The sequence below is a fragment of the Lissotriton helveticus genome, chromosome 12, assembly GCF_964261635.1.
Source record: "Lissotriton helveticus chromosome 12, aLisHel1.1, whole genome shotgun sequence".
In the NCBI taxonomy this organism is placed as follows: Eukaryota; Metazoa; Chordata; class Amphibia; order Caudata; family Salamandridae; genus Lissotriton; species Lissotriton helveticus.
This window is the reverse complement of record NC_136073.1, coordinates 896437507-896453287: the sequence shown is the minus strand read 5'-3', so window position 1 is coordinate 896453287 and position 15781 is coordinate 896437507. Positions and strand designations below refer to the sequence as shown.

Sequence of the window (15781 nt, the reverse complement as noted above, 5' to 3'; positions counted from 1 at the left end):
TGAAATGGTAGTGGCCATCAGGGGTCGAGAAGGCCGATCGCTCTTGTGCTCCGGGGGTGAGGCCGATCTGCCAATACCCAGCCGTGAGGTCGAAGGTGCTGAGATACTTTGCGGCCCCCATGCGATCGATCAGTTCATCCGCCCGGGGGATGGGATGGGCGTTGGTCCTGGTGACTGCATTTAGCCCCCGGTAGTCAACACAGAACCGGAGCTCCGGGGGTGTGCCGGGGGCGGCGGTTTTAGGGACCAGGACAACGGGACTGGCCCAGGGACTGTCGGAGGGCTCGACTACCCCCAGAGCTAGCATCTTGGCCACTTCGGATTGAATGCAGGCCCGAACTCGGTCGGGCACTCTGAAAGCTCGGTGTCTTACAGGCGGGCTGTCTCCGGTGTCCAGCTCGTGGACACACCACCGGGTGACTCCAGGAGTGAGGGAAAAGAGAACTGCAAATTGCCCCAGCAGCTGCCGGCAGTCTTGGTGCTGTTCAGGGGTCAGGGTAGAGGAGAGCGTGGCCCCTTCGATGGAGCCGTCTTTCTCGGTGGTGCTCAGGAGATCTGGTAGCGGGTCAGAGTCGTCTTCCGCTCCGTCATCGGTCGCTAGCAGCAGACTTAGTTCAGTGCGGGCAAAGTGTGGCTTGAGCCGGTTAGCGTGTAGAACCCGTAGGGGGTTTCTGGGGGACTCCATGTCCACCAGATAGGTGACGGGGCTCTTACGCTCCACCACTTTGAAGGGCCCCGTCCATTTGTCCAGGAGGGCACAAGGTTCAACCGGGGACATGACCCAGACCTGCTGGCCCGGCTCGAATTCGATGGACGAGGCGTTCTGGTCATACCAGCGTTTCATCTCCTCCTGACTAGCCTCCAGGTTGGCCTCGGCAAGTTCCCGGAACTTCCGAGTCTGGTTGCAGAGTGTCAGGAGGTACTGGTAAACATCGGGTGGAGCCCCTCGGACAGCCGTCTCCCAGCCTTCCTTGACCAGGCTGAGGGAGCCTCGGACCGGGTGCCCATACAATAGTTCAAAGGGGCTGAACCCCAGGGACTTCTGGGGTACCTCGCGATATGCAAACAGGAGGCAGGGCAGCAGGACATCCCATTTGCGTCGTAGCGGTTCCTCTAGACCCTTGATCATTCCTTTCAGTGTTCGGTTAAACCGCTCCACAAGTCCATTTCCTTGGGGGTGATACGGGGTGGTGAACTTATATGTGACTCACTCACGACTTCTCAGGGGAAGCCGACTCTGGAGAAGATCCCCATTAGGGCTCGGCCTACTACTGGGGCCGTGATGGTTCGGAGGGGGATGGCTTCAGGATAGCGGGTGGCATGGTCCACCAGGACGAGGATGAAGCGGTGCCCCTGAGAGGTGCGGGGGTCCAGCGGCCCCACGATGTCGATCCCTACTCGCTCGAAGGGGGTGGTGACCACGGGAAAGGGCTGGAGTGGAGCTTTGACTTTTCCCCCGCTCTTCCCGCTGGCCTGACAAGTCGGACAGGATCGGCAGTGATTATGCACATCGTTGCGCATTTTCGGCCAGTAGAAATGGGTCACCAGGCGGCTGTAAGTTTTGTCCTGCCCCAGGTCCCCGGCGAGGGGCACGTCATGTGCCAAGTTCAGGAGGAAGTCTCTGAATCGGAGGGGGACGACCAGCACTCGGCTGGCCCCTAGTTCGGCAATCTTCTGCTCGCTGCAGAGGAGGTCGTGGTCCCAATAGACCCAGTGGGACCCCGAGGGGTCTCCAGCGGCTTGAGTGGCGGCTTGTTGTAGGATTCCCTCGAGGGAGGGACAGTTTTTTTGTTCCTGCCTGAATTGTTCGCGGGTGGGGCCACCTTCTTGGCGCCACTGCGCTAGTTCTGGAAGGTGGCCGAGCTCGGTGAGGTCTTCGTGGCTGGGCCCCTGGGGGCCGGGTTCAGGGTCGGCGTCCTCGGGGACGGCGGCCGGTGGAGGTGCGGGCCACTCTGGTTCCTCGGTCGGGGCGTCCTCGTTGGGGCGGAGGCTCGGGCGGACAAGGAGCGGGTGGTCGCACAGACCCACTCGGGAAGGCCTAGCATCACTAGATGCTCTCTCCGCTCGACGCCGGCCCAGAGGGAACTTTCCAGGTCGTTCCCGAGGAGGCAGTCCACGGGGGCATCGTCCCGAACGGTCACCTTCAGCATACCCGACACTCCTCCCCATTCGAAGGGGATACGGGCCATCTGGCATAAACTCTTGGAGTTGTCCGCTGTCCGCACCGGGCACAGGACATTGGGGAGAATTTGTTCTGGGGTAACCAAGTGGCAGCGGACCGCCGTCACGCTGGCTCCAGTGTCCCGGAGGGCTTCGGCCCGGCGTCCATTAATGGTGACCCATTGGCGGTATTTCTGTGTGTTGCTTGGGATCGGGTCTCGGGGGATCAGGTCTCGATCACCCAGGCATGCCAAGATCATAGCGGCGGGCTCCCACTCGGCCTGTTCGGGGTCGTTGTCTTCTTCCTCGCCTCCTTCTGTACCCAGGATGGCGGCCGCGATCTGGCGGTTCGGGGGGCCGGTGGTGCCGGGTCGCTGGTTCATCGGGCAGAGGGGGTCATTCGCATAATGACCCGGTCGCTGGCATCGGTGGCACGTAACATTCGGGCGGGGCCCCGGTCTGGCTGGGGGAACCCCCCGTCGGCCCAGGGATTGCGAAGTGGAGGTAGGGGATGGACCCATGGGGGTGTCTCGGCCCCTGTTCTGGCCTCCTCCGCCACCTCGTGGTCGGTGGTTCCCCGGGGATCCCCGGCCGTAGTCTCCCATCGGGCTCCGTGGGACTCGGGTGCTCACCCATCTATCCGCCTCGACAGCGAGTTTTCGTGGCTCTGTCAGTTTGCTGTCGAGGAGATGCTGCCGGAGTTCGATGAAGCAGTTGTTGGAAAGATGTTCCCATAAAATGAGGTCGACCAACTGCTGGTAGGTGGTGACCTGGCTGCCTTTGATCCACCCCTCGAAGGCTCTGCTGTAAAAGTTCACGTACTCCACCCAAGTGGTCCCGGGGATTTTTTTACAGTCTCGGAATCGCTGCCGGTACATTTCGGGGGTGAGTCCGTAGCGGGTGAGGAGAGCGGTTTTCATGTGTTCATATGAGGTCATCTCGGCATCGGGAAGCTCTAGCAGAGCGTCCCTCCCTTCGTTGACGAACTTCCCCCACAGGCCGGCGCCCCAGTCCTTGAGGGGTACTCGATGGGCGGTCATGGCTACTTTATAGGCTTTGAACCACTGTTGGATGTCGTCGTTCTTGTAGTACTCTTTGACGACATCCTTGGGTATGTGCACCTTCGTGTCCACCGGTGGGGACGAGGTCTTACCCCCGGAGGTGCTGGTCTCGTTTGTCTTGGCCTTGATTTCTAGTTCCTTTAAGCCGCGCTCATGCTCGAGCATGAGTCTCTTTTCCTCGAGGTCTCTTTGTCTTCGTTTCTCCTCCAGGTCTCCTTCTAGCCGTAGTTGCTCGAGTGCTATCTTCCTTTCCGCCAGCTGTAGTTCTCCGTCCAGCCGGAGTCGAGCGAGCTCCAATTCGTGGAGCCGGTTCCTCTTTCGTTCTCGGGCGTCTTCGTGGGGGCCCGTGCCTGGATTTGCGGGTCTCTCTCCCACTGGGATCGTGTCGGTCTCCGGGCTTCCGTTCGGACCCGGGTTGTCCTCGCTCTGGGGTGGTGTCACCGGCGTCCACCCATGCCTGTAGGGCCGATTTAAAGTCTTCCTTGATGCTTAGGCCAGTGGTAGCGATGCCCAGGTCTTTGCAGAATTGTTTTAATTCCTTGTGACTGTAGTCTTCCATTTTCTCTTTCTGGAATTCCGTAGTCAGTCTCGTTTCTTGCGTAGCCATGGTCGCGGTGTGTTTTTCTCGGTAGTGAGTGAATCACTCTCTGTACGATCTGCGTCGGCTCGGATCCCGTCGCTTGCCACCACTGTTAGAAAGGCGATCCTGGGGGAGGCAGAAGATGTCTGACTGACCACCCCTAGGTCCACCTCTCAGACGAGAAGCAGCCGAGCGTTATCGAGAGGCCTCCTGGGTGAGGGTCCTCTCCTAGGATCGTACAGCAGAGTAACCACAACACTACAAACGGACACCACACAAGAGGTTAAGTTCTTAAGCTTTATCAGGAATAAAGGTTGCTGGTTCTCAGCGGGGTGTACAGGCAGATCAAGGGATCTGTAGAGTCTCGTAAAAGGGACGGGTAGCAGGACAGTCTCAATATGGGTGCGGGAAGGGATACCCTGCGCACAGCTCTCAATCCTCGAGCCGGGGGTTCCGAGAGGCTGAGCCGCGGCAGCGCCAGCAGGACTCGACAGGTGGTCGGTAACGGAGGGGAGGCCGCGGCAGCGCCAGCAGGCTCTCAAGATGGTTCAGCAAAGGTGGGCCGCGGCAGCGCCAGCAGGCTCTCAAGATGGTTCAGCAAAGGTGGGCCGCGGCAGTGCCAGCAGGCTCTCAAGGTGGTTCAGCAAAGGTGGGCCGCGGCAGCGCCAGCAGGCTCTCAGGGTATCTTCAGGTTACAGGCAAATGGGTTCTTCTGGTGTCGGCCGTGACAGCGTCAGCAGGGCTTTCCAGTCCAGGATACAACTGGCGTCCTACTCCGGGGCTGGCCCAGATATAGGACTGGGGTCCTTTGATGTCCGGACCCTCGCGCCTGGGGGGCCAGAGGGGCCGGGATGATGGTGTCCAGACACCCAGCAGGGGGGTGGAGCCAGCGCCCAGGGAGGCCGGAGAGCGATCGATACCAGGCGTCCGGGGACGGCTGGAGGGCCATCGAAAAACTCCCCTTCCTCCGGGATTTGTCGAGTGGCCACTTGACCACCTGGGTGGATCTTGGTGCCTCGATGTCGGGGCTTCGCTGGGGCCTGGGCCGGGGCCGAGGCCACGTGTTCGTGACGTGGTGGGCCCAAGATGGAGTCGGGCAAGGCCTCGTGTTCAGGACATGATGGGCCCCAGATGGAGCCAGGTCGGTGGTGGTGGCCCGGGATGGTAACCGGACCGGCAGTGTTGGGGCGTGCAGGGTCGGGCCGAAGGGGCGGCCCGAGGCTTGGTGGAGGGCTGATGTCGTTCTGGGCCCGCCATGCGGGAGGGGTAGGGCCACGCCATGAGGCCGGGTCCAACACACCGTCTCTCTTCTCCTCGCCCACCCTCTGTGCCACCGTCTCTCTCCTCCTCGCCCACCCTCTTGTGCCACCGTCTCTCTCCTCCTCGCCCACCCTCTGTGCCACCGTCTCTCTCCTCCTCGCCCACCTTCTTGTGCCACTGTCTCTCTGCTCCTCCCCCCACCCTCTTGTGCCACCGTCTCTCTCCTCGACCACCCTCTTGTGCCACCGTCTCTCGCCTCCTCGCCCACCCTCTTGTGCCACCGTCTCTCGCCTCCTCGCCCACCCTCTTGTGCCACCGTCTCTCTCCTTGACCACCCTCTTCTGCCACCGTCTCTCGCCTCCTCCCCCCACCCTCTTGTGCCACCGTCTCTCTCCTCGACCACCCTCTTGTGCCACCGTCTCTCGCCTCCTCGCCCACCCTCTTGTGCCACCGTCTCTCGCCTCCTCGCCCACCCTCTTGTGCCACCGTCTCTCTCCTCGACCACCCTCTTCTGCCACCGTCTCTCGCCTCCTCCCCCCACCCTCTTGTGCCACCGTCTCTCTCCTCGCCCACTCTCTTGTGCCACCGTCTCTCGCCTCCTCGCCCACCCTCTTGTGCCACCGTCTCTCGCCTCCTCGCCCACCCTCTTGTGCCACCGTCTCTCTCCTCCTCGCCCACCCTCTGTGCCACGATCTCTCTCCTCCTCGCCCACCCTCGTGTGCCACTGTATCTCGCCTCCTCGCCCACCCTCTTGTGCCACCGTCTCTCTCCTCCTCGTCCACCCTCTGTGCCACCGTCTCTCTCCTCCTCGTCCACCCTCTGTGCCACCGTCTCTCTCCTCCTCGCCCGCCCTCTTGTGCCACCGTCTCTCTCCTCCTCGCCCGCCCTCTTGTGCCACCGTCTCTCTCCTCCTCGCCCACCCTCTTGTGCCACCGTCTCTGGCCTCCTCGCCCACCCTCTTGTGCCACCGTCTCTCTCCTCCTCGCCCACCCTCTTGTGCCACCGTCTCTCCTCCCCCCCACCCTCTTCTGCCACCGTCTCTCGCCTCCTCGCCCACCCTCTTAAGCCACGGTCTCTCGCCTCCTCGCCCACCCTCTTATGCCACCATCTCTCGCCTCCTCGCCCACCCTCTTATGCCACCGTCTCTCACCTCCTCGCCCACCCTCTTGTGCCACCGTCTCTCCTCCTCCCCCCACCCTCTTGTGCCACCGTCTCGCTGCTCCTCGCCCACCCTCTGTGCCACCGTCTCTCCTCCTCCCCCCACCCTCTTGTGCCACCGTCTCTCGCCTCCTCGCCCACCCTCTTGTGCCACCGTCTCTCTCCTCCTCGCCCACCCTCTGTGCCACTGTCTCTCTCCTCCTCCCCCCACCCTCTTGTGCCACCGTCTCTCTTCTCCTCGCCCACCCTCTGTGCCACCGTCTCTCTCCTCCTCGCCCACCCTCTTGTGCCACCGTCTCTCTCCTCCTCGCCCACCCTCTGTGCCACTGTCTCTCGCCTCCTCGCCCACCCTCTTATGCCACCGTCTCTCTCCTCCTCCCCCCACCCTCTTGTGCCACCGTCTCTTGCCTCCTCGCCCACCCTCTTGTGCCACCGTCTCTCCTCCTCCCCCCACCCTCTTCTGCCACCGTCTCTCGCCTCCTCGCCCACCCTCTTGTGCCACTGTCTCTCGCCTCCTCGCCCACCCTCTTGTGCCACCGTCTCTCTCCTCCTCGCCCACCCTCTGTGCCACCGTCTCTCTACTCCTCCCCCCCACCCTCTTGTGCCACCGTCTCTCGCCTCCTCGCCCACCCTCTTGTGCCACCGTCTCTCCTTCTCCCCCCACCCTCTTCTGCCACAGTCTCTCTCCTCCTCGCCCACCCTCTGTGCCACCGTCTCTCTACTCCTCCCCCCACCCTCTTGTGCCACCGTCTCTCTGCTCCTCGCCCACCCTCTTGTGCCACCGTCTCTCGCCTCCTCGCCCACCCTCTTGTGCCACCGTCTCTCGCCTCCTCACCCACCCTCTTGTGCCACCATCTCTCTCCTCGCCCACCCTCTTGTGCCACCATCTCTCTCCTCGCCCACCCTCTTGGGCCACCGGTGTCATTTACACTCTGCTTCCATCCATGACTGCATAGGCAGTGGGTCAGCCTTCTTCGGCCTCTGGCCCTCCTGAAAACGACTGTTTCAGTCCCAGGATTGCTAGGCCATTCCCTTCAGTTTCTCATTTTCTCCTTATATAGGCCCCCTTACATTTCTTTCCTTCTCCTCTTTTTAGTTTCATTTTTAGCGCATACCGCAGATCACCGGACAGTCCTAACGGGCCTCTTCCTTACCACTCTTTTTATCTGCAGCACATGGCCGCTGCCTCTCAACCAGACAACCATCATGTTATGGGACTGTCCACAGCGTATTATTGTCTTTCCATTCCAAGATGGCCGATACCTTGGTTCTAAACATGGAGGTCGTTCTGGATCAAGACAATGATAGAAAATGTATAAAAATGTGTCAAGATGGCTCTCCACTGGTTTATTTTATTTTATTTGGTATGCAAGCATATGATTGTCGTGTTTAGGCGAAAGCAGGTTATTTTCTTCTACTGTTCTAATTTATATTGCCCATGTTCCTGAGTTTGTTTGCGTGGGTGTTTTATTGGGGTTGTGAAAGGGTGAATGTAAGAATGAGTCAGTGGGTAAATGAATGAATGGATGGATGACCGCTGGGATGAGTGACAGTGTGTGTATGATGACTTATAGAGTGCCTAAACTCCTCAGACAGATAAGGCACTCTTAATTACTAAGCCAGACCCATAGACATTGTTGTCTGAGTGCAGACCTTTAGAAGGAAACAGCGGTCCCTTACAAATAATAATGCTTAATCATAAATATAGACAAAGTCGTTGCTATATTTGAAAACGACATGCCCAGCCGGGCAGAGGTCTAGGTATTTACTTTTCAGTCAATGTAAAACATGAATAACACACAATATACAAGACAGGGCACAGGCCTGTACCCAGTCAATCACACAAGAAATATCAGGACAGGGAACAGTTAAAGGGAACAGACAAAAGGGCTTAGGCAAGAGCTTAACGTTCTGTAAACTTGTTAATCGCACAGTTTTGATTGTAAAACAGAACAATATTGACACCTTCACACTTTTAAAGGACAAATAAATCATTCCATGTGTGTAAGGTGCTCATAGTTGTCGACGGCGTTTCGATCCGTTTAACACATTCTACGGATCTCATCAGGACATTTAATGTATGCCTAATAGTAAAGCAGCCTCATTTGCCAAGAGGGAAGCCAAGGGGTTCAAGGCTTATTGTGTACCCGATCACAGGAATTTCCGGGCGGGCTGTTGCTGGGACCTGTTGGGGTCAGCTAGGATTCGATTCCGGTTAGCAATGTGCTTGTGTAAGACTGAAGAAGGGCCAAGGTTGGGCCAGTCAAAGAACGTCAGGCGGACCCCAATCGGGAATATAGGGACGTTCAAAATAGTCCGGTACGATAATCAATAGTAAGGATGCAGTGCTGCTCAATCGCGGGTGCCGGTAGCTACCGGCAAACCTTTGCCCTTCTTCAGTCTTACACAAGCACATTGCTAACCGGATAAGATCCAAACTCGAAAGGAGGCCCTCAGTTCGATGATCTACTGCTGAGAGTAAATAACATTCCTGCCTGCAACAAGGTTGCATTTGAGTTGCAAGGCCATGCTGTGCTCTGGCTCCTGAAAGTCTCAAGCTAAGCAGGTTCTTAATGTCCCCACAGGATGTGAGCTGCAACGAGCTGCAGGTTCTGCCGGCACAAATGGGCGCCCTGGAATCTCTTCGAGACCTGAACATCCGCCGGAACCAGATCACAGTCTTACCGGAAGGTGAGTGCTGCGGTGATGTAGGAAAGCTCTTCTTTCATGAGAACCGGGCTTGGAAGATCTCCACAAAGCACTCGTCTGAATTTTACACAATATTCGAAACAAGCCTGTGCTCTGTCACTCCTTTCATAGCCCCTAATAATTCTGTAATAACATGTCAAATGTCTGCTTTGTTTTCTTAGGAATGTCGGTCAGTCCTATATGTTTTGAAAAGCTGTTGCCTTCTATGTGTGCAGTGACCTGGCAGCTATGATTCCAAATAGGCAGTGTGCAATTTCTGGGGTGAAAATCTTTAAAGAAAATATAGGAAAGTAACTTTTTCCTTCTGCTACTAACATTGACATGACCCTTTGAGAACCCATGTTTTACACACCGCATGACCCCGCTCTCTCTTTAATTAATGATTGTCTTTAAATTTACCTCATTACAGCCTCCTGCCTCACGTCTGTTGGGGATTGAGAAACCGGGGTGTAAATGTTTGAAGTGTGTGTTGGACTATGTATGTATGTGGTGTTCGTATAGCGCCAACCGAAACAAAAGGCAGCTGGGCGCCTTTTGGCTTTTCTACAGGTTATGTTATTTGGGATTATGGAGGTCTGTGGGATGAAGTCTGCTCTTGTTGCCACCCCAACAAGTAGTAAACTAGTGTCCTTTGTAGTGGCACATTCACAGAGCTGGAGCCTAGTGGAAGCACATGGGTATCCCTGCCCCCGTGCCCTTGTCTCCCTGCCCCCGTGTTTTTGTCTGCCTGCCCCCGTGTCCTTGTCTCCCTGCCCCTGTGTACCCAGAGGCCCATCATTTCACCAAAAAGGTTAAAGAGATCAAATAGGACTGGCAGTACCCGCCCGTGGACTCTTAAGTAGACCAATACATCCTCTGCATACAAGAAGACCATGTGCCAGTCCAGTCCCACCGCCACGCCCCAAACGGGGCCTTTTACTCATAGCAATGGGGCCAGGGTCTCCATAGCCAATGCACAATCATGGGCACTAGGGAGCAGCTCAGGCATGTACCTTTGTCGAACCCACACTGACGCGATATCTGGCGTCCCATGTCCACCCTGACCTGCAGTGCCGCACAGAGCAGCTTAACCCATCCTAGAAACTCCAGTCCCATCCCTGGGGCCTCCAACACTAGCAGCAAGTACCACCACTGTGGCGGGTCAAATGCCCTCTCAAAGTCCAGGGAGACGGCCTCCGGGACCTCCACGGTCTCCTCAACCACTCCCATAATGTGACACAACTGCCGTGTATTGTAATAAGTTGCCCTATGAGAGTTGAACCCACACCGATCAGGGTGAACCAGTTACCAAAGCAATGGAGTAACCCATTGGTGAACACCTTGCTTAAAATGTTATCATCAATGTTGAGCATTGATAACTGGCAATAGCACCTCGCCTCTCTGGGATCCCTGCCTGGTTTGGGCAGCACCACTCTGAGGTCTTCTCATAGGGAATCAGGCAGCATGTCCTGCTGGTGTGTCTCTTGGTAGACCACAAGTATCTTTGGGCAAGAATGGCTCTAAACATTGCATACAACCAGTTATTTTAGCCCGTCTAATTTATTGCCTCCGGTATTTCCTCAATTTGTAGGCTGTGCTCCAGCTCCTGGTACTGTAGAGTGGTCAGGCGGGGAAGTGTGGCCCTCAGATATAGTACTGTAGGTGATGCGGAGAAGGGTCCAGGGGAGGGGAATATAGGACCTCATAGTACTGTACAAAGACCTAATTTATGGCCACCTTCTACTCACAATGTCTCAAGCAGAAGTACTTATCACGCGAATGATGGTTCTGAGTGCAGTAGCCGGGCCTGTCCGCATGTTGACAAGCCAGTGACGCCTTGTAATCAATGTTATGAAGGCTGCATGAGTCTTCCCTATATAAGCCCTGAAGCTCCGTCAGGTGTGCACAAGCCTCCACGACCATCACCGCCTCCAATTCGGTCACTTGCAAACGCGCATCTAATGCTAATACATTACGGAGGGTCGCTCTCTCCATGTGATCTTAATACAATGTCCCCTTGTGACTACCTAACTGTGTCCCACTCTATACCTTTGCACCCCACCGCCCCCTTGTTTTCCTCAAAATATTGACACAAGTTACTAATGGTGTTTCTATATGCCACGTTGAGAAGGGCCTCTGTTTGCAGTCGCTAAGTTGGCCCCCAGAGCCCTGTCACCCCCATCGAAGGGCAACCTTGAGAGGGCTGTGATCAGAGATTGTCCAGTCTAAGTACTCAGAGCTGGGGACCTGAGGCTGAAACTCTGCATTACGGAGGATGTAATCCAGCCTAGTTTGCACCTGGTGGCCCGGAGCATAGTAGAAGTATTCCACTTCTGCTGGGTGACCCATCCTCCAGATATGGAGCTGCTCTGTGGCTGTCCATTGTCTAAAGTGTCTAGTCACTATAGGTGCCCTGGGTCCCGGGGAGTGGAGTATTGAACGATCCATAGCGGTGCAGAGTACACAATTGAAATCTCCTCCCAGATATCAGGTGCTGGGGGTCTAAAAGCAGGGCTGGTGATAGTGTATGAACCTGCCCAGGATTGTGTTTGGTGCGTACAGTGAGATTACCGATAGGTGTCGGCAATCCAGTGCATCTTCCAGTAGCACATATCGGCCGTTGTAGTTCATCACAACTCTACTCTGTAGAGTACCCCTGGAGCAATGCAAATCAGAGCCCCTCGATCATATGCGGAGTTCCCAGTATTAAATACCTGTTCACTCCAGCACCTGGACACGTTGTCTAGTTCCGCAGCAGTGAGGTGCGTCTCCTGGAGGCAAGCAATGTGGATGTGCCTATGCCTAAGGTATACACATATTCTATGTCACCTTATTTGGGTTGCTGTGCTCCTAATATTCCAGGGCAGTACATTGTATGTGGTAGATTTGTGTATTGTGGTGTTTCCCAGGACCAGGGGCTGTTAGCGTTCCCCCACAATGTGTCAACGCCTACACGCCTACATCTGTGCTTTCGCTAATGCTGCCCTGATTGGTCTAAACTAGAAACCAAAGGAAGGAAGGAGGGGCAGAGACTTGGAAGTTTTGGGCCGGACCATGCCCTGGTTGCTGTTGTCCATGGCGTCCAGATATCTGGGATGAGGGGGCCAAGTCCTGATTGTTAAGAGAGCTCTGAGGGGGTCAGGAGCACCCAAGCAGCTAGTGGAGGAGGAACAGCACAGCTGCAGAGTCAGCAATTGCATGGTAGCCCTGTGGTGCCTGTGGCTTACAGCCCCGAAATTGCTGGGTGTGGAGCCAAACGAAGCAAGAGAGAGGGAGGGCATCTCATGAAAAGCGGCACCTCCATTCAGCAGATGTAGAGGGAGCCCAGACCCCTTGAGTGGCCGTCTGTGCCACAACGCTGTCAAGAAAACCGGAATATAGGTGCCACTATTGGTGGCCTAGCTCTGCGCACCACCTTGTCTTCGCCATCAAAGGAGCAACTTGAGGGGCCCTGGGGTATTGGGGCTGGGCCTTGCGTCCGTATCCACAGTAAAACCTGTCTTCGGCCTCATCGACACCATTGGGGACCGTTCTGTGCACCCTTGTCTGCCATTAGTTATAGGGGAGGGTCCCGCCATCGTTCTCGAGGCTCATGGAGCCCATTGTCTAAAGGATGGTTGTAGATGGGCCCAATGCGGAGCAGATCCTCATGGAAAGGGCGAATGCTCCCAGCTCCATCTTGGCCTCCATGTGACTGCTTGTGTTTAAGGACTCCCTATCCCATCATTGGCCCTTCGATGGCATTGATCTGCGCCTCAGGAGTTCCCCTTGGGGTACCTTAACTCCTCTGCTGCAAGAGGGTTAGTCATCACATCGGGATTTTGCCAATCCAACCACTACAACTGGTTTCTGTTCTGCATGAACATAAACAATTTAGAATTTTGATATATGAAAACAGAAATATGGAAACATTGACTGCAAAATATGCTGCTGTGCCTGCTTAACATGCAGGTATTATGTATTTTGATTTATTAACATCTACAATGTACAGGATATTAATACTGGTGATAATTCCGACCCGGTAGGTCATGTTAATTCTGCAATGCCAGTCTCAATCAGGTTCTCTATCGTTGAAACATGTGAGTCTAGAATCCTGTTATCGGCATCCGGTTGAAACGGGATCCCGGAGATGCGAGGGGAGTCTGGCGTACTCGCTGGAGTCCCACTGATGACTTATTGTGTCTTGATTTTACCCGGTTGAGGTTTCAAAGTGCCGGACTCGGCCATCAGCTAAGGATTGGCTCTTGATAACCGGATTCTAGACTCACACGTTTCAACGATGGAGAACTGTATTGAGACTGGCATTGCAGAATAAACATGACCTACTGGGTCGTAATCATCACCGGTTTTAAGGTCTAAGCATCCATGTGGCTCGCAACAGCCCTGAAGAAGTCGATGGTTTCTACAACCCATTGACGAAACACGTGTTGGCTGGCTTGCTCAGAAATACAACATTAAACCGAACATTACAAATAAGAACACCATTGTCTTCATTCATGAGCCACATAACCTGTGTTGTACTGTTCTTTACATATATGCGTGTGCATAGGAGGTGTTGTATGTCAGCAATGATGTGACACAAGAATGCACCTCGCTTCTACGGCTGCATGATCTATGGAAGGACTTGTCCATGAAAACATAGATTTTAAGTATAAATTATTTACGCATGCTCTCAAACTAGTATTAACCGGCCCACTCCCACCGAGAATGATAGTTTAGTACTTTCTAAAAAAAACTACTGTACGCAGAAAAGTAGGGAGTAAATGCTCTGAATTGGAGACCCGATGTGGAGCCTTTGTGATGGATAAGGTGGAGACCCCCAAACTTCCTTCGCTGTTGCACTACCTCCTCCCACTTTCTTTCTGGCTCCTGCATGCCCTACCTTTGTGCCGCCTTTGTGGAACCAACTCAAGTTTTGGTTCCAGCCTTCGCGGCGCATCCACAGGGACCGAGGAGGTACAGCCTCTTTCGAGGTGAGCATGGAGCGAACAAGGAAAGAATGGAGATGATTGGGTTCACTCACCTGGGTGGATAGCTAGCTTTTGGGGGCAAACATGGGGAATGTAGGGCAGGAAAGAAGTAAAAAAGTTCGCCAAAAGGATCAACTCGCGGCAGAGCCGCACCTCAGTGGTATCAAAGGATAGCAGCAATGGCACGTGGAGAGTCCTTCACACTCCAGGAGCGAGGATTTCTGGATCACGTTCTAGTTGATAAGGGATTATTGTGTATTGATAATTCTGCACCATCAAGTCAACGGTAGGAAGCGTGAGATGCTTGCGAGCTCATGGAAACCGATGACTGCTCATTCGTGTTTTGTGCCTTGTTTCAGAGCTGGCCGAGCTGCCATTGGTCCGCCTGGACATCTCCTGTAACCGGATCACTCGGATCCCCGTCTGCTACCGGCATCTGCGGCACCTTCAGTCGATCCTCCTCGATAACAACCCTCTCCAGTCTCCACCAGCACAGGTAAGTTTGGTGCCTCTCTTCACCTGAGTATACAGGGAGCAGTCTCCCCAACAGCTGCCTCCTCTGCTCACGCCATATATCTGCCCCTGCAGAGCATAGGGTGGAACAGACTTTATGCCTCTTCTCTGTAATAAATCTGATTCCATATCCAGTCTTTTAAATCAAATCTTATGTCCTGACTGCAACTTCCTTACGAAGCAAGCCTCCCCACTTGTCAGTTTTCAGTTAAATCTCTCTTTATTTGTAGATGGAGATTAGCTCTATGGAGGAGCTGTGGTCTGCTTGCATACCTACTGACCCTCTTCCGTTGGTCGGAATGAGCTAGGTTTATAGTAAGAGTAGCCTGTATCCCTGTGCTAATGCCCTCAGCCCATCCATGCCTGAGTGCGACAGGCCCTGTATCCTTGTGATAATGCCCTCATCCCATCCATGCCTGAGTGTGACAGGCCCTGTATCCTTGTGATAATGCCCTCTGCCCATCCGTGCCTGGGGGTGACGGACTCTGTATCCCTGTGCTAATGCCCTCAGTCCAGCCGTGCCTATGGGTGACAGGCTCTGTATCCCTGTGCTAATGCCCTCAAGCCATCCGAACTTGGGCCAGAACTGAGTCAGTGTCGAGAGTTCAATTGTTTGACTTATTGCATAACAACCTTTCACTCTTTTAAACAATATGTTCTAGGCGTGTGAGCTGTAGATTGTATACTTATGCATAGATCGCCATCTGGGGTTGGGCTTGGATGTTTGCACTTTGTTTTTGTCTTGAAAGAAGTCTTTGTAGTCACGAGGCAGGTGACTCCTCCTTAGGAGGATAGTGCACATGGCCATCGACTCCATCTCCAGATTGTTTTTTCCCGCCATCGGGTTCGGATGTGATTTTCTTCGCTCCGCTTCGGTGTCGAACCCCCCTACAACGCACAATGTCTCTCCACTCGACGGTATTGTCTCGATCGTGTTTCCCTTTCGACGCGCATCTGTAAAAACAAACTCCTCGATCTTCGACGCGGGGCGTTGGGCCTATCCGCTCCAACCACGCCTGCAGTCAAAGGGATGGACTCCTTTCAAAAAATGCCCCGGGTGTGGTGCTAAGTTCCCACACACAGACTTGCACGAGGTTTGTAATCTCTGCTTCTCCCCAGAGCACGAAGACAGAAACTGAGAGGCCTGTGCATCTTTCAGGTTGAAGAAAACCATCCGTGATCGTCAGGCTTGACGTCACGAAATGTCTCGCGGAAGCAGCTCGATTCTGGACATCTTTGGAGCAGATCCCAGGGTCCAGCCGGAGCAACAAGGTGATGAAGAAGACGTCTCAGAGGCCGACGACTCCGACGCCGAAGAGGAGACGGCTCAGTGGTCTGTGAGTACCGAAGCCCCTCCCAAAACCCAAACCTAAGGCTCCGGTAACACGCTT

The 15781-nt window shown here is 55.0% G+C and overlaps 1 protein-coding gene across 2 annotated transcripts in view; it reads left to right on the top strand.

Annotated features, from left to right (window-relative positions):
* Positions 1 to 15781, top strand: part of LRCH4 (leucine rich repeats and calponin homology domain containing 4) — a 464731-nt gene that overhangs the window by 343277 nt on the left and 105673 nt on the right. For both annotated transcript variants that reach the window (XM_078669497.1, XM_078669496.1), the window contains exons 4-5: positions 8805 to 8910; positions 14237 to 14373. In XM_078669497.1, coding sequence (XP_078525623.1) covers positions 8805 to 8910; positions 14237 to 14373 — 243 coding nt within the window. The remainder of the gene's footprint in view (positions 1 to 8804; positions 8911 to 14236; positions 14374 to 15781) is intronic.